The sequence below is a fragment of the Drosophila sechellia genome, chromosome 3R, assembly GCF_004382195.2.
Source record: "Drosophila sechellia strain sech25 chromosome 3R, ASM438219v1, whole genome shotgun sequence".
NCBI classification, from domain to species: domain Eukaryota; kingdom Metazoa; phylum Arthropoda; class Insecta; order Diptera; family Drosophilidae; genus Drosophila; species Drosophila sechellia.
Genome location: NC_045952.1, coordinates 27,521,025 through 27,547,404, shown reverse-complemented (window position 1 = coordinate 27,547,404; position 26,380 = coordinate 27,521,025). Strand labels below are relative to the sequence as shown.

Genomic DNA, 26,380 nt, shown 5'->3' with positions numbered 1-26,380 from the left:
AAGGGTTGCTTTGCCTTTTCAAAAATACAGAGTTTTGAGTTTACTCACCTTTAACTTCAATTTTGGGAGCTGTTGAAACCTTCGGTTGCTGCTGCAGAATTTGCTGGGGTTGAGTTAGTGGCTGGGGTATGTGGATAACTTGCTGCTGCGGTTGCAGCATCGGAGTTGTTTGTTTGTTTGGATCCACGCGCGTCGGTTCATTTATGATGGTAACATTGGGCAGAGCGCCCTTTAGCAGAGCCTGCAGGATGAGCTGTGACTGATGGTCCTGAGGATTGTTCGGATCATGTCGCAGAATCAATCGCTCGCACTGCTCCGACACGGTGAGTGTGAGGCTTCCAGTGAGTTGTGGCACCAGAGCCGCAGCCGAGGCAGGGGATCCCACAGAAACCGATACATTGGTGGGCATTCCTGTCAACTGAGGTGGCATAATTGTCGCTCCTCCGGCAGTTAACGCAGGAGTGGGCGTGGGAACCGATGGTTGGGCAGAACTGGCTGCTGGCGATGGAGGAGTAGCCTGTGGTATGGCCACTAGCTGCATTTGCCGACCATCGCTGGAGAGCTTGAACCCAGTGGAGTCCGAAGTAATCGTAGGCGCCACCGATGGTGCCGCTGGCTGAAAGACCAACTGGGTTGATTGGGTGGTGGGCGCATGTCCTCCGCTTCCTGGTGTTCCGCCCATCACTGTGGCTCCCGGTGGCAGGATCGGCATTATCTGGATCTTGTTCTCCACCGCACTGCTCACCGGCAAGGCGGATTGGTGATGATTATGAACCTGTGAGATCTGAATGTTGCCAATCTGACTGGGCACTGCTGTCGGAGTTCCGTGGGTCAGCATCAGGGTGGAATTGCTGCTGCTTGTCACTGGCGTGGGCGTGGTTAGAGTGATGGTGTTTACTGTGGTGGGTTGACTGTTGTTTAGAATGGTACTAGTGCTGCTGCTGATTGTAGTGGTAGTGCCACTGCTCGAGGAGATCATATTGCTTGCGCTGCTGGTCACGTCAGGTTTCTTTGCATTCCTTCGCACCGCGGGCTTCCTTCTTGGCTTGACAACAACTGTCGTGGACACCGGGTTCGAGGATGGGACAGGAGTTGGCGTCACAACTGGTGCCGGCGCTACCTGCGGCTGCAATGTCATGCTAGGCAGGCTAATGTTGATGGTGGGCGTGGCAGTGGTTGCCTTTGCCGCCGCTGCTGCAGCTGCCGCCTGTTGTGCCAAATGTTGCTGCGCCTGCTTCTGAATTTCCTCTGCTGTGGGCAGCCGTGGCGTGGATAGACCAAATGGCGGCACCGCTGCCTCGGCACTTGGATCGATTTTGATGAGGATATTTGGTATTTCGGTGGCTGATTCGTTTCCCGTCGCCTGAGATCCCGTCGATGACTGGGGCTGCGGAGCGGGAATGGTCAAGGTAAAAGGCAAGCCATCGCTGCCGTTTTGGTTCGGTATGGAGATCATGATGTCGCCGCTGCTGCTCGTCGTCGCTGCTCCTGTGGGAGTCGCGTGGGCTTGAGCTGGCTCTGGTTCTGATGCTAGCCCTGTGTCTAGGCCCATTCCATAGTCCTCGTCGTCGTCATCGTCTCCAGTGATGCCGCAAAACTTCATCACATCGCCGAGATCCAGCTTTCCATTGCTACTTCGCTGGATCGTTGTTGGCGGTGGCGATGGAGACTTGGCGCGTACAGTTGGCTGTGGCGCGGGCGTGGCGGCAATGGCTATCTTTTGTGGCGTCGGGGGTCTCACTTCAGCGGGTGCTACTGTCGGAGAGGCTGCTGGAGGAGTTGGAGCTGGAGGTTGCTTCTTTTTGCGGGGTCGAGGTTTCTTCTTGGGCTCCGGGATAGTTGTCGCCTGGACAGATTGCTGGGCCTGCTGCACCTGGGACTGTGTTTGCTGCAATTGATGCTGCAGCTGCTGAATCTGCGCCTGCTGCTGTTGTTGCTGCTGCTGCTGCAACTGAATGGTGGCCATCGCAGCCTGTTGTTGTTGCTGCATAATGGGCACGGGCGTGGGCTGACGCAATGGCTCCGGGGTGACGGCCAGCGGCACATGTGCCGGCGAGGATTGAGTGAAGAGCTCCGTCGTGCTGCCAGCTCCTCCGCTATTCGTTCCTGGAGCCTGTGGCGCCTGAAAAGCGTTAGCTATTTGCTGGATATGCGCCCCATTCAGCTGATTCAGATTGATGGTGGCTCCACCTAAGCTCTGCTGCAGATGAGCTGGCAGTTGGGATATGGCGGTGAGGCCGTTGGGCATCTGAATTTGGGCCGCAGCCAGCTGTAAGTTCTGCAGCTGGGCGGCTACACTCTGGCCAAGGAGCTGGGTGTTCAACGTGGCCGTCGTGGCAAACGGCTGAGATCGTGGCGCCTGCGCCTGGGCCTGTGCCTGTGCTAGAGCCGCATGCAGACCCGTGAGCTGCGTGCCAGACTTGATGGCGCTCTGGAAATGGCCCGCCGCCGTCTGATGGATGAGGTTCGCCTGCGAGGACACAATAAAGGTGGGCGCGGCAGCCAGCTGCATTGTCGTTCCATTGGTGCCCACTATCCGCAGCAGTTGTTGCTGTGCCGGCTGCGTCTGGAGTTGGGGTTGCCCGCGGGCATTCTGCTGGATGACCAGGGACGGTGTGGTCGTCAGCTGGGGCGTAGGTGGACGCAGAATTAGCTGCACGCCCTGTGGATTCTGCTGCACCAGCACGGGCATTTGGTTAAGGAGCAACTGTTGCGGCTGGTTGGTGGTGGCAGGTAGCAGGATCTGTTGCTGTTGTTGTTGCTGCTGTTGGGTGGGATTGTTGGCCTGGCCAGTTTGCTGCGCCGACTGCGAGATCTGCGCTCCGCCGTTTGCGCCCTTCTTCTGCTGCTGCAGCTCCTGTTGCGGCTTGGGCAGAATCTGCTGCGGTGCCTTGCCGGTCTTGCCGGTGGACATTCCCGTGACTCCGGCATTGCTAACGAATCGATGCTGTTGCTGCTGCTGGACTGGCTGAGGCTGCTGCTGTTGCTGCTGCTGGATGGGCTGCTGTTGCTGGGGAGTGGTGGCTATGAGTTGGCCCTGCGGTCCCTGGATGAACTGGAAGACCTGCTGCGCCTGCTGCTGCTGCTGCGGCTGCTGGGAGATGGTGAACTGCTGGGGCAGCATCTGCATTTGTTGGGGCTGCGGGGTTGGAGGCTTAATCGCCGCCGCAGCAATGGCGCCGCTGGGACTCGGGATGGGACTGTCCGCTATCAGGGGACTGCTGCTCTGGTAGTGCTGAAACTGCTGGTGCTGCTGCTGCTGCCCCTTCTGACCCTTCGTCGGACCTTTGGCGCTGCTGCTGACCACACTGCCGGCCGTGGCGAACGAGGTGGGCGTGCTGATGGCGGTGGCATTGAACTGTCCATAGCCTCCGCCGCCGGCTGCCACCGCAGTCGCACTGCTGATCGATGTGGGTGCAACGGCGCTGCTGAAGATCTGGTGTCCCAGCTGTTGCTGTTGTTGCTGCTGCTGCTGGGTTGCCCGCTTTGTGCCCTTCTGCAATGGAAAAATGGTAAACAATGAATTATTAAGTGCAATATGATATTAAGATGGTGTATCTACCTAATACTATATGTAAAAGATCTACATACCTTATTGAGCTGGATATTATTCGATCCCACCAGAGTGGCATTCAGCTCGTTCCCGATGGCATTTCCGTGCAGCGCGACTCCAATTCCTACTCCGGAACTGCTCCCGGCTCCTACTCCGGTACTCAGACCGGCTCCAGTTCCTCCGGCGGCGGTGGCTATGAGGCCACCACTGGTCACGCCGATGACCGTCGTGGCAGCGGCCGGCGATTGTGAGGGGCTTGGCTGGAAGACCACTGTTCCAGCATTGGGACTGCCATTGGTGAACTGGTGGATGGACTGTCTCCTGCCAGGCGTCGCCGCCTTGCGCTCCTACAACAGAAGAAAGAATTGACCAAATTTAATTTTAAATATGTGCAAAATCTAAAACCAGCTCCCATCTGTTATTAAAGTACGAAAAATTGTGCGCTTGCTCGCGAAAATCAACTTACGTGTTCCTGGGGATTGCTGTTGGCGTTTACTTGGCTGCCACCGGCTACGAGCACCACATCCTGTGGGAACGGCGAGAGCGATGGCGATGGTTGCAGACGAGGGCTAGCTGAGATCGATGGCGATGGACTGGGCGTCAGAAACGGACCCGGAGGAGACAATATTCCTGGAAACGAAACGAAACAAAGCGAAAGCGCCAGGGCGAAATTAATATTTGCTTACAAAATCAGGCACAAAGTTGACCCAGATATAAACGTATATACATATACTGAGTGTGTGTAAATGCGGGCATATCTGGAGCTGCAATCGTTTTTTGGTACGTGACCAAAGTGGCAACTGTCCCCGGCTGCCCCAAGTATCTCTCGCAGATAGCACTGCCAACCGGCGGCGGCGCATCTCCCATAATTGTCCGCCATTTCGCAAAGTTGTTTACTCTACCCCTTGGCCGGCCCCACTCCTGGCCCCCCTTTGTGCATACAAAAGCGAGAACTTAGCACATTTTCAAACACCAGCTGAGAGCTGGGAGCCACTCCACTCTACTCCACTCCACTTCTCTTTGCTTACACACTGCGACACACGAGCCGAAGACAGATACAATTTGGCTTGGCTTTTGGGCCAGAACCAGTTTCATTTCAAGAGTTCTTTGCACTTCTTCGGCTCGAGTATCTTTCCCACTCTTCTTTTGTTCGATTTTCGGGCCTTCAGAGGTGCTGGGAGTAGTGGTCCGCTTTCGGCTTTCAAATATTGGCCAAAGGCATGGGCAATCTCGACAGGCATTTAATTCAATTGGGAGCTCGCTTTCAGAAAAACCCGAGGCGTCGATGGGAGGGCGTGGAGCGAATCGAGCTTACAGGGAGTTAATCCACCGGATATGGACTCCTTATGGCTTTGCCAACCTATTTGAATTTATTAAATTATTTCTCTTGTCCAGGGCGTACCGTATGGTTCAATAATTCGTTACTTTATCCACGTAAATTGTATTAAACCCTTCCTTCTCGAAGCTTCGTTTGCAGCTTCCCAGGAATAATTTGCATATATTGCCGCAGCTGAATGTCTACGAGTGAGGGAGGAACGAGGATGTAGATGTGGATGTGGGAGCAGGCAGCAGATGCAAGTGAAGGGCTCCAGAAACGAGAATCAAAAGGGAATATAATACTCGAACATTACCAACCTGCCAGCAAGTTGCGTTCGATAACACCCTTTTTTAAAAAATTGAAATCGATATTTTCACTTGCTCTTCAATATATCCTTTCCTTTCAAACACTGTAACAATTCGATGATAAATGAATCATTTCATGTGAATCTTTTCCAATACTCCAAACGATGATCCAACACATAATGCATGATCCATCTGTTATAGCCTCTAAAAGAGTATGGACAGACAACGAGGAGGATAAGCGAGCATAAGCATGCATCAAAATCGACATCTTCGTCTGGTTGTCGGCAACTGAAAGGCTTTGGAGGTGGAAAAGGAAGGTGCCTTCGATGCTCGGGGATGGGAAAGAGCTGGGCTCCAGTGTTTCGAAGTCTGCTGCCGACGCAGCATCATTATCGACAGCAAAACTAAATGCAAAAGAATTTAACAAGCGCCTCCTGCATCTGCCTACAGAGCGGAGGGCACCTCCTCCTCCTCCTGTTTCTGCTCCTTGCCTTTTGAATGCTCCCCGCTGGCAGCAGACGTTGCCATTCAATCCTCATCACAAGATGGCCAGAAGGCCGGGGGAGGGTTTGTGTTGGCCGTGATATATTCCTGGCAACGAGTAATGCGAGTCTGCTGCCTTTTGTTGTGTGTGCTCTGCTCGTTGGATGCTTGTTGCCTGGACGATGTTTGTTTGCCGCCACCAAAGGATTGGCATCGGGATTGCATATGGCACACAAGTCCAAATCAAGAGCAACAGCGCCATGCACCTCACACACACGAGTGTGTGCCCATGTGCTCAGCTTCACAACTGAATGGCGGAATCGCGGATAATCCCCTGTTCAGCTTGACTTGCCTTTGACGCTTTTGTCGCAGCATTCTCATTTCAATTATGTAATTACTTAAACATACGCATTTAAATGAGGGGAACATCCTTTTATAGTGCCAATTAAATTGTAAATCGTATCTACGGGATCATAATTAGGAACTACTCGATGGGAGATACAAAAGGCTGATTAAACCCACATTATGGGAAAGTTTGGAGGTCAGCACTTTGTAGATAACCCTATATTCAATCCCTATGAGGCCTTGAGTGATAACATGAAGTATTAACCAAAATAATTGAGTTACGCGATATCATAGAAGCATAATCATTGTATCTGCCGCTTCCAACGGCTGTGTAATAACGCCAGCCAGCGATATCTTTGGCACGACAACTCCCTTTTCCGTAGTCTTTAATTAAACAGTTAGCAGGCGGCGGAAGCGAGAAGGCAGAGACTTCGTAATTTCACACAAAGGCAGACCACAAACGCAACTAACGGGCGGCAGAGATGGGTGGCAAGTGGGCGGAAAAAAAACGGAATGAGAGAGAAACTAAAGGATAAATTGACAAGCAGACACAGATACACACCAGCGCACCCCAACTCACACACACACACAGCAACAAACGACGCAGCAGACTCATAGATACGCCAAACTTTTTGCCTGGCGAACCACAGATGAGCGCACTTTTGGCTGCCGCCTGACATGGCGAAAATGGTCGAAATGTTAGTATGGATGCATGGATGGATGCTGGATGGATAGATAGATAGATGGAAACTGTGCAAGCTGGGAGGACTAACGTGGCGGGGGATGGACTCCCAACTCCCAACACCCGACTGCCTGACGGCCATTTACTTGAGTGTCTGGGCGCAAAACAGAGGCAGCAGCAATGGCAACATCAACGTTCTAAGGACGGCTTTTGAGGGAGAACTACACTGGGCGAAATAGCTAGGGCAGTTCATAGGATCATCTCAGGATGGATCTATGATTTATTATTGGACTTAATCCGTCTTATTCTTTGTCATGTTTGTATCGCTCCAACTTACGAACTTAACTTACGAAGATGAACTACATACTCTAGCCAGAAAATAGTTCTATATTCAATCTAGCCTTAATTTTTACCCCCATTTCTTTTAGTGCATCTAGATTCTCAGCCAGAGCCGCGTAATATTTTGCATTTTGTGCCGGAGCAGAACCAAGCGGCTGTTGGTCGCGACTCGTCGCGAGATGAATCCTATTTACAAGGCACAATTCTGACTGAGTGCGCACACACTCGGCGAGGGGGATTCGGGGAATGGGAGTGGGGTTCTCAATGGGGCGGGGGTGGAGCACGAAGAGAAGGGGTTCGGGCCAGGAGGCAGCTTGTCAAAGTCAGTAAAATTTTAGTCGCTTTGAACGACAGACGTAACTGCAGCACAAGTACAAGAAAAGCGGAGTGGAGGAAGGCAGCTGGAAAAAACGGTGAACTGAAAGGTAGTGGCAAAGTGTTTCTGCTGTTTTCCCTCTGTGCAACTGTAGTGGCACGACCCCCATTTGCCCCTCCACTTGCCGCAAGGAAAATATATTTTCTAGTGCGCCTTGGAGGTAATTCGGGTTGTTAAGCTGCCTTTGCTAGTAGCAAAGCAAAGAGCCAGATCTAATTGATTAAAATGTGTACAACAAAAAGGGTAACAGGCACTGGCAAACTAATAGGGTACCGCTTCACTAGATATATTATTTAAATGGAAAAATCACATTTAAAACACCCGAAAAGCAAATGAAATATTTATATTTTAATGGCCACTCTGGACACCACTAAATCACAAACACCAAGCATTATATATAGAATAATAATAGGTTTTTCTTTCCTCGCTGTACGCTAATTTTTAACAAACATTTAACCCAATCAATAAACATAATTTCCGAGTATTTAGCACACATAATCTGTATCAGCCAAGCATAAATCACTGGAGAAACAAGAAATTCCCAATGAAAATGAGTCGCATTTGCGAACTTTTTGCCAAATCATGCGTTAATGGGATTTATTCGCATTATAACCCAGCCGAGTCACCAGATCCGAGCACTCAGCTTCCACTCCAACCCCAATGTACCATACAATTTTTTTCGCTCCAGTAAATTTCATTTCACCGAGCTATGGCGAATGAAAAAAAGTATATTTATATTCGGAGCTCAGACTGCGACTATGAGTCTGGTGTGTCTCCGACTCCAACTCCGAATCCTCGCGTCCCAGGACACTTTGGAGGCACCTCCTCCTTGGTCCCGGCTGGAGCAGAAGTAGGAAAGCCACCTTATGCTTTCGCATATTTTATGTGGCTGTAAGTGTGTGCCTCTGCTCGTGTCTGTATCTCAGCCTTTGTTGTTTCATTTATTCGGTTGACTGGCATGACCTCAGTACGGCGACTCCTTTCCACGGTGTAGTCCACCCCAATCCCGGCGAGCCCGCTCCATTGCTGCCCCTTCCACAACAACGATTGCTAAGTAGAAGCTGCAGCAAGAGGCGCCGCCATCGTCGTTTTGAAATTTTCATCCTGCGACTCTTTAGCAATTGTTGGTCTTCTTACTTTTACCCTTCTGGAGGACATTACGCCTTCAGTCGGAGGTCTTGGGCACAGCGGGGCATTCCTTTTAATCGCATTGAAATTATGCACTCTCGACTAAGCCCAAGATGGTTATTAATAAAAATAATTGCAGGACAACCAAAAAGAGGTTCCATGAACTTTGGGTAGAAATCTGAATAGTAAAGACTTTAAGGATAAAGTGACAACCTTAACTTTTTTACCTGCCTGTTTTTCGTTATGTTCTTCGATAATATCTTGTGAATGAAACTACAAAAGCATTAATCCTGCTAAAGTGCCTCCCGATCAAGGGATACCCAAAATCACACGCAATTATTTTCAGACGATAATGACCTTGTATTTTCCTTTCGTCAATACAAGGGTATTTCACATATCGGTCTTGCAATCCATTGTTTTCGTTGTGTTGTTGCTGATTCAGCTTGTGGATGGCTGATTTCGCTGCCACAACTTCTCCTACTGAGTTTATTTTTATTTTTTCTGCTCCTGGTTCCCTGCATCTGCCTCTCGGCTCGTTCTATTGTCACATTTTGTAACAATGGCAGCCGTGCGCGCGATTCGGACTCAGAAAAAGGAGCCGAGTAAGCGACTGCAGGAGCAACATCATCATCGCCACCATGCTGATCATCATCATCGTGGAGAAAACAGCAGCAACAACCAGAAGGATGAAGAGGAGGAGTTAGGTGGTCCATCCGAATGGAGAACGGCTGAGGACTACTCGCTTTAGCCCCACCGTATGAACTGTTGATGGTGTTATGGCGATATGTCGCCGACTACGGACTCGCCATCCTCGGGACTCACAGGCTCCTCGCCTCCTCCTCCATTAGTCGCACGCGTTTATAAGTAGAAGCATAAAAAAATGTTTGTGCAGAGTAGGAAGGAAAAACAATGCTCTGGCAGGACAGGATGAGAATAAGACAAGCCATGCTGCAAATACACAATGAAAAAGATCCTAACAATGGGCATTTGGAAATTGAAGGCGCTTTTTATTTCATCTCAAGGTCCAGAGGGTTAAATCGGTATTATTCTCTACGAGAAAGCAATGCGAAATTGGGGGGAAAATAATTTAATTGGCGGCAAAATTAAGTTTATGACAGTAAGTAAAGAATTCAATTCAAGCACCTACAGTTTTATTTTCCGTGTATAGCGAGGACACTGTGACAAATGCAGGAATGGGTGGGTCGGGGGGGATTGGCTGGCCGTCTCCTAGTGGAGCGGATGAAAATGAAATAAAAATCGATAAGTAGAGGCACGTTTGAGTGCCCACCACCCGGCTCACGTACACACGAGCTGGATGTGGCTGTGGATGAGGATGGTGGACAGACGATGTGATTCCGCTAGATGCCTCGTGTGTATACTTTGTGTATTGTTTGGCAAATTCTTGGAAACGTGCTACTCCCCAGCAACTCCTCCTTTATTGTATCGCTCCTACTCGGGAGTTATATATACTCGCATTTTGTGTTATTTTCCATGTCTGCCCTCTTTCAAACTCACCCTATTTTGCTCAATTAGATGTCATTTAATGCTTGATAATTCGCCTAATGACAGGAACAACAACATTTTCCCGACTGCAATTTAAATTGCGTCTAGCCGAAAGTAAAGGTCAAGTTTCGAATTATTTTTCAAAGTCTTTGTGTCTTTGTCAGAGAGCAGCCAAATTGAAAATTAATTATAGATGCGCCATTTAAACTGCGGTGAATAGGTATTTTACCAAAACCTTTCATCTTCGCCCATAAATAATTAAGTAGCACAGGGTGTATTCCGCAGCATAACATCAAACCATTAACTTAATGCTTTTACTACATTATCACTATCAATGAATAAAGTTCCTCAACCTATCCAAGTTAAAAACAAACTGTCAAATTCTTTGTCAAACCGTCTGCCAATGACTTTATTCAATAAAAGTGCACAAGAGTCAACGACAGACAATACAAAAGCTGTGAAAATACGCTCAATTGACGACACTCCAAGTGACTGCCAAGGCTTCAATTAGTTAAATGGAGTTGTTATCGCCTAAATTGATCCACAATTCAACCTATGGCCATAGTGCCACAATTGCGGATAATGCAGCCGGGCATTAAATATTCATTTAATGACAGCCAAGTGATAAAACCGAGTGACAGAATCAATCGATACCAGTGCTCACATATCGATTAGGCAACGTCGGGTCCAATTGGGCCACCAAGTTATCATGGATCATGGGTTACGGAGCCAAGGTAACCGCCGTTAGTCAAACCAGTTACCCGTTCTGCGGGTAAAAAGTTGTAAATTAATTGTTCCCACCATTGAACAGGTTTTCCTCCGAGTAAGTTATCCGCCAAAATCATTAACACATCTTGCGGAATCGTTGGCTGGCTTTGCCACCACTTTGTGTGGTTGTCGTGGTTTGGCGGGCTTTTGCTGTGGTTAAAGCCACAGCTCTGATGTCAGGACCTGCCCGACTCGTCAAAGCAAAGTCAAACCGCAGCTTATAAGCGGTTTGCCGGCTGCTTGTGCGGCTATGGCTATGGCCAATTGAAAATGCATTATTCAGGTCTCAAATGAACAATTCCGGCAACTGTTCCTGCCACCGTGAAACCAAATCGCACTGCTTACAGCACACATTCCTCATGTTCAAGCCCCGCCGACTCACATGTCATCCGATTTCGTTGTGTCCAAATAAAGGCAATCCGGGCAATCTCAAACCGTCTTAGCCAGAGGCGTATTATAGCCGCAGTCATAGCCACGGCAACAAAGCCAACACACGCACCCCCAGGCGAGGGCAAATGTATCTAATGGATACCAGGACAGGCCAGACAGCTGCAGGCAGGCACTTATCCAGGTACAGTGGGGCCTCGTTGAAGAGATTTCTTAAGCAACCCTAAGTGCTTTACTTTACGTTGCTTTTCCAACAGAATTCTTTTACTATTTAGTTTAATAATCCAAATTTGGATTTGGATTTTATTCATATTCGACGGAATTCATAGACTCTGGTAACTAAATTTGTTAATGAAACCTCTTCTGTATTTTGACTCCCCTACAGCAAGGATTAATTGGAATTATAACCATAACTCCTGTGATACACCCACACCTAACGCCACAATTAGCGCGCGCCCACTGTGGCCCAGAGTATCTAATGGTTACCTATTGGCCGGGCCAAGGCGAAGGGCCAACGAAACAGCCAAGAAAAGGTGCCACCACAATCTGTGTATCCGCATCTGTATCGGTATTTTTTCCTGCCAGTCTGCTTGTGTGGGTGACGAGTACATCAAAATGTGTTTAGGTGTATTGTGTGTGTGTGTGTGAGTGAGTGCCCACCAGCGAAGAAGAAACAAAAAAATTGTATCTATATCCTATTTGATGGGGGTTAAAAGGGGGGTATATGACGATGGTTTTTATAGGGTCACACGAGCGCGCATTTCTTCACAAATTGACGTTGTTCTTGTTGCCGCTGATGTTCTCTGTTGCTTGATGCCTGTGTAAGTGTAAGTGGTGTGTGTATCTGAGTGTTTTGTTATATTGACGTATCTGAGCCTCAAGACGTGCGCTTTACACTTCTGCGCCCCAAAATGCCCCAACAATAACAACATTCAAAAGAAGAAAAAAAAACGCTACAGTTTGAAATTACAAACCGAAACGCGCAGGTCTAATAGTCATTTATATTTATGATATCAATGTGGGAAGTAAATAAGATGAAACAATTGCTGTCCATTGAGTATTTCAATTTAATAAATATTGTTTTGATACGACACTATCAAATGAAAATGGCTAAGCACATAAGCACATGAGCACGTTAATGATCTGACTTAATGATAATGTCATGCAAGTAGTTTAATTGTGTCACATTCAATTTTCTTTAAGTGCATCAGGAGGCCAAACATCATTTGCACGCGTGCTCTTTCCGCTCTTTCCGCTCGAGAAAAGTGAGAGAGCGAGGGGGCGGTGGAGGCGAAGGGGGCGGGGTTATGGCCCAGAGGCATCTTCGAGATACTCACTAAATATTTGCGGATAAATGGTGAAAATTTTGACTGCTTTTGCACTAGATTTGGTTGCGATTTACGCCTATGTTGTTTTTGGCCCATTAAATGCCAGGAGTAAAATTGGATTCTCTTCCCACTCTCCTTTCCTCACTTCCGTTTTACGGTTTGTTTTGCTTTTAGCCTTTCACTGCACTGACGATGCGAGATGATGCACTTCACTTCACGTTTTGGCCTGGGTTCAATAAATTGCATTTGCATTTACATTTGGCATGATGTGCATGTGACACACAGAAGTAACGGTTACGGCGGCAGGACAACAAGGACTACGACCACGGATACGGCCACATTCATCGCGAGCCCGGCACGTACGTGAGACTAGAAGCCCGACTCATTGCACTCGACATTTTTATATCCCGATGCGAATACGATATCCTGCCACTGCCACTAGCATTTGCTCTCCTCCAATTCAATACGCTGCGCTCTTCGCGTCCTCCGCCACCTTGTTGCTGTTGTTGTTTCGCGCGCGAAGGCAAGAATGAGAATGAGAAAGAGAACGAAGAGTCTCCGACTCGAGACCGAAAAGGAAAAAAACAGAAAAACACAACACAGCGCGCTGTGGTCACACTGGAAAAATACCATAATAATGGAAGAGCGGGAGAGAGCGAGAGTGCAGAAAAATCGAAACCGTGGGTGGAGGGACCAAGGAGCTGGCGTTGGGGGTGGGGCAGCGCCTTTTGCAAGACGTGTGCGGTGCACCAAACACGTAAAAACACTTAGGCATCCCAGCGACATTAGGCCCCCGGAGAGTGTGAGAGGGAAGAGAGAGCGCCAGAGCGGAACGAAATGCAAAGGACCAGGACCAAAGACGGCGTTGCCAGATACAAGAGGCTGAGCTGGCTACTCATGATAACAGGTGGTAGCACTGTTTGAGTGATAGGGGTCATGCAAATATGCACTAGTCAACAATCAATCAGTATATTAGCCATAGTACAAAAGGTCTTCATGGACTTCTTGCATCCTGCACAGAGCTATTAGTAAAGGAATTTTATAGTAGCCTATAAACTAAAAACTTTTTTTTAGCTTATCACCTTCCCTAAAATATCTTTAAAAAAAATTCGCCTAAGCGTGTTCATTAGAAACCGATCATTTTGAAAAACCCCTTAAATGCTCTTTTTATTTCCTACATCTTCAAAAGTTCAACAACATTAACAGCGCCACCTGGCGGTTAGTTTTCGCGCTATGCGTTATGAGCCGTAATCATCAAATAAAACGGTAAGCCGACAAAAAGTGGAAATAAAACTACTTAATCTCACTCTCTCAGCACGTGAGACCCAAAAGAGAGCGCTAGATTTTGGGGCTCTCTCACGTCTCGCGCAGCCACCACCAAAACAATAACAACAAATAACGGTAACAACACGGAGCACATCAAAAAGCAACCCTCGAATTTGTGTACAGCAATAACAAAAACAAGCGGCGCTCCGCAGCTCGTGAATCAAAATATGGATATGGATTATAATGCGAGAGTAAAAATGGGGCACCACACACACACACGGCGTATAGACATCGAGCGATATAATCGACAAAAAGGATGATATATTACACGTTTCTCTTGCGGACATTTTTGCTTTTCCGCCGTCTTGGGTTCAAAAAGGTTTATGGCCAATTTTACAGTTGCCGACAGCAATTTGCATTCACAAACACACGGGCACAAAGGCAAATCAATTGGCAGAAACCTGTTACAAAGGCCGGAAAGAAGAAGAAAATGAAGCAGGCTGTCTAGCCATCTCACTCCCACACCCACGCACTGCATTCGACGCGGTGTACACACAACACGCAACACAATTGAGTGGCATTCAATCACAACACAATTAGCATGCATGTGTTGGTTGCTTGTGGTCAAAACTCTCACGCACTGGATAAACCAGATAAAGTATCTCAATAAAGTCAATAAATAGTCGGCGTGAAGTAGAAAAAAACGCAAAAGCAATATCAAAGAAAAACAAACACATTTTTCTATAGACGAAAATTCGGCTGTTTTTTCTAGTCATGGATGATGGGGCAAAAAGCATTGATGACAATGCAACTTACTAAGGTGCCCAGGTCTAGAACTAATTTATTGACTAACACAAATATTGTCTAAAATTTATATTTCTCTCTCCAACTCTATGTGTGTTATTATTCCCTTTATAGTCTTGAGATTTAATTTAAATTTTATCGTAGTTTATAAAAACTAAAAAAAAGAAGTTCCCACTCATAAACATTTCAAAGAGTTATGGCTGAGTGTTTGGTTTGCAATCGATAAGCAATTTTCGGAATCTGAATGAGCCATGTTTGCATTTCCTACGAATGCCATGGGCAAACAATGGACTAAAATGGAGGAGCCAAATGTAGTTCGTCCTGGTCCACATAATCCTCGCAGCCCGGCAGCATTCAAGTAGGTATGAAACTAGCCAAACTGGAGCAGGAATATCTGCCAGGTGCCGAACCGTTTGAGTTAATAACAGACGAGCGAAATGCCCGGGAATCAGAGGAAACCAATCTCCCTCTTTTTTTTTTAGCTGCCTTTTGTTGATTTTGGCTTTTGGCAGCAGTTTTGCATTCATTTACCGAAAATACTTTTAGCCGGCTGCGTGTGCAGTGTGTTTTGGCAACACAAATTTGTCTGGAGGGGAAGAGATGCAATGTTTATTGAATTGAAATGGTTAAAACATATCTAAAATCGATTTTTCCATAACGAGGTAATTCGACAGCAAAATAGCTGCGCAATGCATTATTTAATACACATATAATTGTGCAGCTTGTTTATGTCAGTTAACTAAATCTCTGTTATTTCAACTATTTGACTATTGTAAAAATATTGCTGCTAATCATTAAGAGTTTTAGGTTACATATTTTTGATCAATTATTTTCACCATCCCTGATTGCATTTCCAGATATTTCCAGATATCATTTGATTGTAATTAAGCGACTTATTTACCTGAAACGACAAAAAGATAGGAAAGTATTGATTAGCACGGTGAATAGGCTATAATAAACTTGTACTTTAATTAACAGATTTCCAAACCTATGGCGGTTTAATTATGCTTTTCGTGTTAATCAAATCATTACGAGGAGTTAGGAATAGATCGGATTTCATATTCTACAAGTTTTTAGCTAATGATGATAATAATTATTACGATCATAATAATAGCCCACATACGCATCGTTTGTAGAGTCCACTTAATAGAAACACCACATTATCAGAGCCCATGTTAATCGCACAATTAAGTCCGCTAAAACTGCATCGAAATCCAGATTGAGATTCGTTCTGATTTGCCTGCCTCGATTGTGAACCCAAATGGCTGTGAAATTGAGATTTCCTACTTAAGCGCAATTAAAATTAACTTCAAATGAAATCGTTAAAATTGACGGGCATTAGGGGAATGGCCGCGCAAACGGGAGCACTTCTCAGTTGACCGGCAAAACTCCATCCCGGCATCGTCATAAAGGCAGGGGTCTCTGTTCTTCTGGTTTGTGGCACCGCCGAGATCCCGGCTCCGAACTCCGAGCTCACAGCTCCGAGATTCCCGCCCAGACAGCCCCTCGTTATTGCCCTCCAGAACCACCCTACCTACTTCTTCATCTGCTGGGCGGCGTTGAATGCGCCGCAATCAATTTGTCGACTAATTGACATACATCAGAGCAGTGAAGTGTGCTTTAAGCGCAATGAGAAATTATATTTATAGCCGGGCATCGTTCTTTTCCTGTTCTACGGCCCCCCGCCGATTTGCCCGACTATATCCGACTTTGGTTGGGTTAAGACTGGGCGAGAGCTGCAGGGCAGATGGAATCGGAACGCAAACACTCCACTAAAGTGGGCATCGAAGGGAGGTGGTGGCTGGGATGTGTTGAGGTCACAGGGCAGAACAAATCAAAAGTTAACTACAAACTACCCATAAATCATGCTCATAACTTCCCATCACGTTCGATGGGAAACAGTTCAATTGGGTGGACCTACAACGTCTGTGATTATTTTCTGAGAAATTGTTCTCACACACATCTAGTCATTGCTTGTAAGTTAAGTCATAAACAGACAAACCTGCAATCTATTAGAAATCTGCGAATCACAATCTATTATAATCTACACACACCCATCGCATTTTTTCGCAATTCATGACGTCTCTCACTTGGTAAGTTTCCCTGTTCAACACTGTTCGCATTGATCGCTTACATCACGAATGATTCGTAATGAAGTTCCTCGGCGTTTTGATGTCTCAAAATCAAATTAACGACTTGGGCTGAGTGGAATGGGGCTATTAATAGCGGTTGTCAGTTGATGTACTAATTTTTCAGTGAGCCGCACATCCCATTGCCATTTCGATGCAGATTCGGATTCCCACTTCCACCATCGCGTTGCCACCTCCTCCCCAGGCAATCCCCTTTGAATTCCCCGAGCTGTCTGTTTGTCACTCAACATATGGCGGGGATAATTAGTTTGCCTTCGGTGGCAGCTCCCAGAGCATCCGACTTGTAAGCATCTCTCGTTCCGTTCCGTTCCATCTCGCATCTCTTTCTGTACTATCCGCCGCAGTCACATCCGTATCTGCATTTGTATATGTATCTCTGACTGTACGTGTTACTGGTATCTCACTCTCCATCGCTCCAGCTATCTTCGAGATGTGGGCACAATTGCATTTTGTTTCACATTTCCACAATCGCAGCGCTCGTCTGCAGCTGTCTACATTAATTAATTCCTTTGAATGCATACACAAAAGCATACAAACGCACCCACAATCCGACTATCTATCCAAATGCTGCTCTCTCTTTCGCTGGCGCTATTCCCGTCTCTTTCGCCTCGGCACTCGACACATCGAGTCTGGTTTGTGTGTACATATGTAAGTACTTCGGTCCGTTCGTTGTTTATTCGTTTTATGTTGTGTAATATATCAAATTGGAGTAGAGATGATGGCGCGCAATGCGAGATGCATTTAATAAATATGCAGATGCACCTACGAAAAACAACAGGGCAGCGACCAGGTAGGCTGGGGATTATTCCATTGACATTCAGGCGAGCATTGCGATCTCATTTCCCACTCCCCAATCCGATTTGGCCCCACGTTCCCATTATCTGGCCAGTTTCCAGATTGACATGACGTGTGTGCGTATTCATACTTCGTGAGTAGCGCCCAGATCAGTTGTGACAACTCTAGCGATAGCTAAATGCCAATAAATTAAGTTCTCAAACCAATAGCTACATTTGCATCAGTTTTAATTAATTGAAGATAACAGGTATATGCCCATTTTCAGCTCCACCAAGCACTCACAATTTCTCGCTGTGCAGCCATATCGTTTAACGTTTCCACCGCAATTAAGATTCCAGCGGCAACTTTGGTTTGTTTTTAATGCTGATTTATTTATGCTCAGTTACGTGTATTTCAGCCACACAGAGCCCTTCAAAGCATCATTATACACGTAGACTGATGAAGTGCCCGCTGCCGGGAGGATGACTAGAACCTGGCCGGATCAGACAGGTGAGGAGCAGGGCGGGGGAACCAACTGGAGACGGGAACAGGAATCGGATCCCCACTCCCGCTACCGCTCCCTCTGCTGGTTTCGCGTTTCATCTTCGAGCACCTGCCATGCAATAACCTGACACTTGAGACCGAAACCGAAACAGAACAGAAACATATTTTCCGTTTCACACTCTCTGGCTCACCTGAGCTCACCTTTGCCTTTGCCTTTATGTACCTTCATCCTCCCGCTCCACTTTGCCACCAAAGTCCCCTGTTTTGATTATGCTGATTGCAACAAATGTTATGGCCATTTTCGTTTCGTTTTGGTGGCTGGCTGGCTTGGCTGCGGCAGCTCTGGCTTCATTTTCAGCTTCGCCTGCGTCGTCGTTTGGCTTAAACATTTGTTTGCACTTGACATTAGCAAAGTCATAACACAAATTTCCTGCCTTGCACAGCAAGAGCAACAACAACAACAACAACAACGGGGGCAACAACCATAATAATAAAGCCAAAAGAACACATTGAAGCGGCTTAACAAATTGCTGTCCCAGCACTTCCCATCAGTGCTGTCACTTTGGCCATAATTTACATACCAAATTTAATTTTGAGCTTGAGAATAATATATAATATATATATATAATAATATAACGAATAATATTTGCTGTCATATTAATTGGGTAAAGACCAAAACCAGGAAAACAAATATATTATTCTGATTTATCATATAACATTTGTAGAGGTCTAGTTTTCATAATTCCTGACCGTCCGTTTAAAATGTCATAATTTTAATGGGATATTAAATCGCACTTGCTAAATGGAAAATCTAGCTATTTTACGGCCTAGTTATATCGCCAACACCATGGTTAAAAGCACTTTAGACTGGTTTGGCCAGGGGGAGGGTTGGGCAGGTGGAAGGACAAGTGAGGCGTTCAGTGAACAGACATCCACAACAAAACGGTAAAATTGTCATTTACAAAAATACAAAATACAAGAGCAGAAGCAAAAAGTCGAAGGCAGGGGCCGCAATAAATATAAAAAACAACCTACCGGCTTTCAAACGCCCGTCGCACGTGAAAGTCAACGAACTGGAACACCCCTGCTGGAGCATGGAGCACGGAGCACGGAGCACGGAGCACCGGGTAACCCCCTTTGGAAGCCATCCCCCCCATAACATCGCATCACCTGACCTGACCGCCGACTGTTGACGCTGTCTGTCTGCCAACTCTTGGCAGTCACCACAATGCGAGGCATGGCAAACGTACAAAATAGAAGGTCTAAGTTGCATGGACAGGTCCGGTCCAGCGGGAAACGCTATTATCCATGACCATTGATCCCTCCCCTTCCTTCTTCAGAGACCACTCCACACACTGCCGTTAATTCGTTATTGTCGCAAATGTATCCCCGAAATGGGCAGTCAATGCAGTGCGGGCGTATAATCAACTTGAGATACTTTTGTAGCCAGGAGATCAAGTATCCGCCTAGGGGAGCGTGTAATTCGGCCAATTGAATTCGTGTTTCCCAGCTTTTTATGACCCTCCAACGAACAAAAACGTAAAAATAGCCTGTGGGGTGCATAAAAAAAAGGTTTAAGGGTTTACAATCTGCAATCTGGGAATTCAATTGCCAATGTCGGGATAACATTTAAGGAAATTTCATTTTATTTTGGATATTCCGGTTGACCGATCTGGATTTGATATTTGACGTGGGTAAAGGGAAAAGGGATTCATGAAAATGGTAATAAGTTTGATTTAAAAGTATTTTTTAATGTTCTATAAGTACTTAAATAACAATAATATCCTTGTTCGCGATTTTATTTTAAATATTTTATATTTAAGAAGAATTTCCCACTCGGTGCTACGACTAGAAAGGCACTTTAAATAACCATTTGAAAACCAGGCCATCCCATAAGCAACCCCCGATTATGTTCGCTCCGCTAGAAAAAGAAGAAAAAGAATTTAACCGACAATTTTATTTTGATTTCGTTACCCGATTCTTTTGGCCATTTTGGCCCGGCCCAGCGACGTGTACGCTTTATGGCCAATACGTGTTTAGCCCGACAATGAACAATGAATTTGTTCCGTCTGTGCTTCAGTTACGATTCTGGCCATTTTGCTACTCCTTCGGCCTGACTCGGCCTGGTCTGGCCCCCATCCATTTAGTATTACCAAATGTGGACAGCAATCGAAAACCTTAGAGGGGGACGGTAGAAATGCAATGATTCAGACAGCCCTTTTCAGCAATCATTCACTCAATTGATGGATTCAAATATGCACGGCGCGACATCAAAGACGACCACCGAAATGGGGGATCAAAAGGTGCCCCCTTGACCTGGATAGCTGGATAGAGGGTGCTGGCTCTAATGGTTGTTGGTTAGAATTTATGCTTCGAGCACAGCGAGCCGTGTAATTAGATTGTCACACTGAAGTGGCCGCCGTCCTCAGCCGTTGTCATTTCATTTTGGCCGGATCTATTAAGTCCGCTCGACTGAATCACTCCTTTTTCGTGCCCTTTGGAAAAGGGTAGATGCTCTTTAGTTACAGTTCTAGAAATCCATTGCTCATTTGAAGTTTAGAGATGGATATCACCACTACAATCGAACGACAAATATCTTAAGGGTATGTAAACGCCTGTTTAAAGCGGTGTTCTTATTTCCTGTTTTTTCTTTATCCCTCTGTTTAATTTCCCACAAAACTCGGCGAAACAAAAAAACATTGATTCTTTATGCCGCGTGCGCCGAGTTATATTTGGTTTCAGTAATTCGAGCCACCGCGCAAGTGTCATATGCCAGAGCGTTCGGTGTAGGGGATAATCACCGCCTGGTTATTAATTAAATGTGCTCTCGAAAATAAACGCAAATAATTTGAATTCTCCTCTCGCTGGCAAACACAACAGCCGCAGACAGCACAGCACGCGAACACAAAGGACGAGCTGGGGAAATGGAGGCTGGACTGTCAAAGGACTCCGGTCCATTCATTTGGTGAATCTGTGTGCGTGTGTGTACACACTCTTGCATTTGTGTGTATCTGCGGTCTGACAAGGAGTAATTGCAAATTGCAATATGACAAACGCACAAGGATGCTCGGCAGTGGGCAGTTGCATATCTCGAACACACCTGCATAAATAAAACGAGGCCCATAGGCAACGAATGATTCGCACAGAGTTTGTTTGGCATCCTAAGGAGTGTTGAGCATTTCCTTTAAGAGATCCTGCTGTCAGGACTTCAAGAGATGGACTAAATGAACCCATTCTTATAATTCGAAAAATCCCTAAAAGATTATAGTGTACCTAAACAAAGTAGAAGGTGCAGTTTTCGGCAAAATTTATCACTCAATTTTAAGATTGGGCCAAACAAGAAAAGGACATACTATCCTGCCCGAGGATAGTCTTGCAAATCTCGCCTTATCTTTGCGTCGGACCAAAGAAAACATTAAATATGAAACGTCGAGACGACAAATGAAAGCCAAAAAGGATGTGCAAATAAATTCTAGACGATAAAATCAAAGTGTTGCAGACAACAAACGAACCAAAGAGGAAAACAGACCGCAGCAGCGACGAAGGAAAACTCAAAAGTTGTCAATTATTTTCACTCTTGCCACAGGCACTTGCAATTTAAATTGATATGAGCCATGGATATCAGGCTGTGGGGTATGTAGGTGGATTTTAAATTAGGCAAACACAAAAGTTGATGTCATATTGCAAAGCAACCAACTATTTTTCAAGTTTAATGGACGCAGCTCAAAATTGGCTTCCTTTCGAATGCACGTGCAATAAAATATCTTACGGAGGACAAGCGCTCAAATGGAAAAGATTTAATTATGCCCATTCAAATTAAATTCAATTCAAGCGATCAAATGCCCAAGAATTCCGTGCATGATTTTCGCCATTAATTTATCTTTCCCGCCGTCAGAAACATCAATGTAAACTCGTCCGCTACAGATTCATAATTTGGCTAAGCATTCTGTTTATATTCCCCCTCCTGTCTGTGGGTCAACTAGCAGCTTTTCGAGCTGAAATGTTTCGGCCCAGGCGATTTGGGGCCACAAAAACGGCAAGAGGCCGCCACGATTCCGAGGCAATTAGGGCGTGGTCGCTGCGCCGCTGTTGAAACTGTGCCAATACTAACAAAAACATATTGCCAAGTGGCAAGAAGCAGCGGCAGGAGGCGGAATGCGAGGGGCGTACGAATAGTTGCACTCGCAGCTGTTTACAAATTGTGTTTGCTTTAGCATAATATTTAGATATTTTGCGGGCAAGTGTAAGAATTGATGGCAAACAATGCGCGAATGGGCGGAGCAAAAAACAAAAGTCAACAAAATGCAAAAAATGTTAATTATTTGTTTGCTAGCACTAGCACACACACACAGACGCATCATAATCGCCGAGGTGCTTGGCCATTGTCCAGAATTTGTGGCCAAACATCAAAAAGACAGGGGGCTGCAATTGCGGCGGTTGGAGCAACCGCTTTGCCGTCCTGTCGAGTGCCAATTAGGACCAGAAAATCTAATCCGATTATCGACGGTGGTTCGAGTGGCGGCCGACAGACAAGAAAGGAGTGCAGGATCTGCTGAAAAGATTTTGTGAATGGCTCTTTAAAATCACTTTGCCTGCCAGGAATGAGGCAACGTTCATTTTCGCCGAGTAAAACATATTGCAAAAGCTCCTAGAGACAAGAGTCGCCCACTTCAAAGTGCCTAAGCTGCTACTTTTCCACAAGCATAAGGTTTGCTAGGCTTTAATAAATTCTACTTAGATTCCAAACTTGCAAAGACAAAACATTTTAAAATTGTAGATATTATTTTAAATCTTTGCTTGATATTATAATTTTATTTGGCTTATTTGGTTAATAAAGACATTAATTTCAGCCCAAAAGTTAATCAATTTTCCGCCAAATTTGCATAGTTCGCAGCACAGCCCGCATGGAACCCTTGGAAATGAGTCGAAAACAAATCAAACAGTCGGAAAATGCTAAATGCTCTAAAAATGGTTCGCACATCAAACTTGCACACCTAAATACACTCGAAAATGTAGGCAGATGATGGCAATTCATTGCGAACCCCTCTTTTCAATGGGTCAGGTCAAGTGGGTGGGTGGAAATCGGGAAAACAGAAGTGAGAAATGCTGACAGCCGCGAAAAATGTTGTAGTTGGCCTATTAACAGTCAGCAGAAAATAAGAAAAACAGCAAATGGGAAACGAACAAAAAAAAAAAAAAAAAAAAAAAAACACTAAAACAATTTACAATTTATTATTTATAATTCGCGAATTTCGAGCGCTTGCCAAAAATAAAATTCGATATCGGTCCATTCATGCATGGTGCAATAAAGAGGTGTAAGCAAATAAAAGATACAGCACATTCGCTGCGGAAAAATAATTTATAATCGAAATATTTTGGCTAGTTGCCTCACATTTCCTCAAACGCATTTTTATTTAATTTGCATTTATTTTTAAGCCGCTATCATTTGGTGGTTGCTAACGCCTAGCGTTTGCTTTTGGCCATTGGACTTGTGCGCTAATTGACCGAGTCAAATTGTATGGCCATTCGGATCTATATTGTCTGGGGTTCATTGCCTCGACATGCCCAGTAATCATTTATTTCGCACCGCCTCGTCTTGTAGCAATCAAAGTGCCAAATTATATTAGCCATAAAAACGGAGGCGTAGAAACAGGGGAGCGTTTGGATTTTATTACTGACACTCAAAAAAATAATGCTTCAATTAATATTTTATTGCATATTATCTGCAACAAAATTGCGATTTCTCATCGATGGAATTACTCAAATGATATGCAGATAGAACTTGGCGAACTTCTCTATTTGCCTTCTCATACAACTAATTTTTATTTATAAGGAACCCAAACTTTTCTTTCACTGCCTAACTGCTTAGTTTCTCAGAGCCTATATATATTACGGTAATTATTTTTTAACCCACAAATGTCAAAGCCGAAAGCCAGCACAGCAGAAACATCAAAAACAGCTAATATTATAACGTTGTTGCCAGAGTAATTTCTCAAAACCCCTCTACCGTAATCTTCGTTCTTACCCGCTGGAATCCCTTCAATTTTCGCCTTCTTGTTGAAGCACAACTACGGTCGAAAAATTAGCATACCTTTAATTTTACACAACCGGAAGTCATGGAAACCGGTAAATAAATTAAACAATGCCACTGAAGAATCCCATTTTATATTAGATTTTCAACTGATATATTGCATTTTAATACATTATAGAGCACCCAAATGAAATCGATTAAATTCCGTACCATAAATTCGTGAGTGGCACCTTTAGAGCCATTATTTTGACCAGAGCTGTATACACACTCATTTTATGGCCATTTGTGGCTGGCTGTTCTTTTGACTGTCTGTTGGTGGGTCCAACCGGGTGGTTCTGCACCGTTGACCGACAGCACAGTGGTTGGCCAAAAAGGGCGGGAGAGCGGGGGGCGGGAAATAGAAGTTGGTCGGTTCGCCCAGTTGGTTGCGCTTTGATTGCTTTGTGTCGTTCTCTGGGGCCAAATGGCTGAACCGAACTGTGCTGAGTTCAGGCGAGTTGAGTGACTGCCTCTCCGCCGGAGTCCCCAAGTTATATCCCCCCGCTTCTTGGAGTGTGTGCATTACGTAGGAAATTAGTTTTAATCCACTTCCTCGATTGCTCCACAGACGTCTTGGCCATGTTTTTATGATGCCACTTTATGCGGCCGCCTCGTCCCTAAATAAGCAGGCATCAAGGACTTTCGGCCAAGGATACTCTCTTCTCCGTCAATTAGTCTGTCACGTTCAGGTTGTACATCATTTGGAAATCTCTTTCTTCACTTGACGCCATCTCCTTGCCATAATTACTTGGGTTTATGGCCCCTCGTTTTACCCCAATTAAATGTTAAGTAACCTCAAAAGGTCGTTAAACTTGTGGTACAGATTATTTTGCCTCAGAAATCGTTAGAAAACTTCTTACCAACTTTCATATCCAGAAATATCCATCTACCACTTTTTGTGGCGCGTAATTATGAGCTATTTACATACCTGGAATGACAAAACAAAAAGAAATTGGATTAGCGCCGGGAAATAAACACAATTAGCATATCTGGTAATTAACATGACTGTTTTGTTAGCTACGATTGTTTAAGAGTACGAGGCAACACTATCAAGATCATGGCACCCACGTTTTCGTAGCGCACAGAGTTCAAAAGGTCACTCCAAAATCGGTTAAAATGAAGTCACTGTAACAATTTTACAAAATTTATAGCGTATGGATTTTGAAATCCGATAACCAATAATCGCTGGTTTATTTATCGCAAGATTATCCACTTGCCTAACGATCATCGTCGATCGCACTGTACAATTTCTTCTTCTTTTCTCCCCTGGGAATTGTTCCCACATTAATGTGAAATAATTTAGCCCATCAATCCCGAACACTGGTCAATAAAGAGCAGGTAGCTAAACACCAACAAGGGAAGAACAAAAAGAGGTTCTTTTCACAGCGAATGATGTGAAGTATCCTCAAAAGTGAGGCAAATTACCTTTTTAGATGCGCTTTCAGCAGCATCGGTCAATTGCCTTCCACAGACTGGAAAAGAGAGGGAGAGAGGGTATCTGAATCTGCATATGTATCTGTGTCTGTGTGCGTATTTGTTTGAGCGAACCTGCGAAGGTGGTCCAGTAAACATAACCTCACCTCATCGCAGGTTTATCTGTCAATCTCTCGCTGGCTCAGCCCCATCTGACCATCTCGCTCTCTCCCGCGTTACCTATGCAAACACACTGACAGATACCCACACACACATACGTGCAGATAGAATTAAGAGGAGCAAGAAGAGGCAAAGAAGAAGCAGAATCAAGAACAATGAGAATATATCTCAGGTTGTGTGTGACGACAACTAATGGATGAGCTTTGCTCCCGCTCTGCCTCCCTCTCATGCGCCTCTTCGCTCTTTTGCTCTCTTTTCGGCGCACCCCCCCTCGCTGGCATTTGTTGTTGGCGATTGGCGAAATTCAGTTTGGAATTTCGTTTCGAAGCAAAGTGCTATATGCAGAGCGAGTGGAGTGGAATGCATCACGTACGCACTCACAGATACATTCCCATGCATTGAAGGCACCAGGAAGTTAACAGATACAGATTATTTGCACTTGCTCCATTAAGAAATCACAAATTTTCGATTTGATGGTCGAAACATGTTTTTACTTGTTATGTTAAACTTTTGACTTCTTAAACGGCACCTATTTGGTAAATAAATAGTTATTCTGAAGGGAAGCAATACTGGTTTTCCAAAAATCAGAAACCAATTGATCGATCTTCATTTAGAAGCAATTACAGCATTACTTTTGGAAATTGAAATTGTTTAGTCTGTGATGAGTGGCCAAATAAAGTTTGTATGTACCACCCATGGTGTTG

At 45.4% G+C, this 26,380-nt stretch overlaps 1 protein-coding gene across 1 annotated transcript in view; it reads right to left on the bottom strand.

Annotated features, from left to right (window-relative positions):
• The window catches only part of LOC6612650 (nuclear receptor coactivator 6), a 44,125-nt gene that overhangs the window by 7,268 nt on the left and 10,477 nt on the right, over positions 1-26,380 (bottom strand). The window contains exons 3-5 of the mRNA XM_032721011.1: positions 4,020-4,183; positions 3,592-3,900; positions 49-3,496 (exon numbers count right to left, since the gene is read on the bottom strand). Coding sequence (XP_032576902.1) covers positions 49-3,496; positions 3,592-3,900; positions 4,020-4,183 — 3,921 coding nt within the window. The remainder of the gene's footprint in view (positions 1-48; positions 3,497-3,591; positions 3,901-4,019; positions 4,184-26,380) is intronic.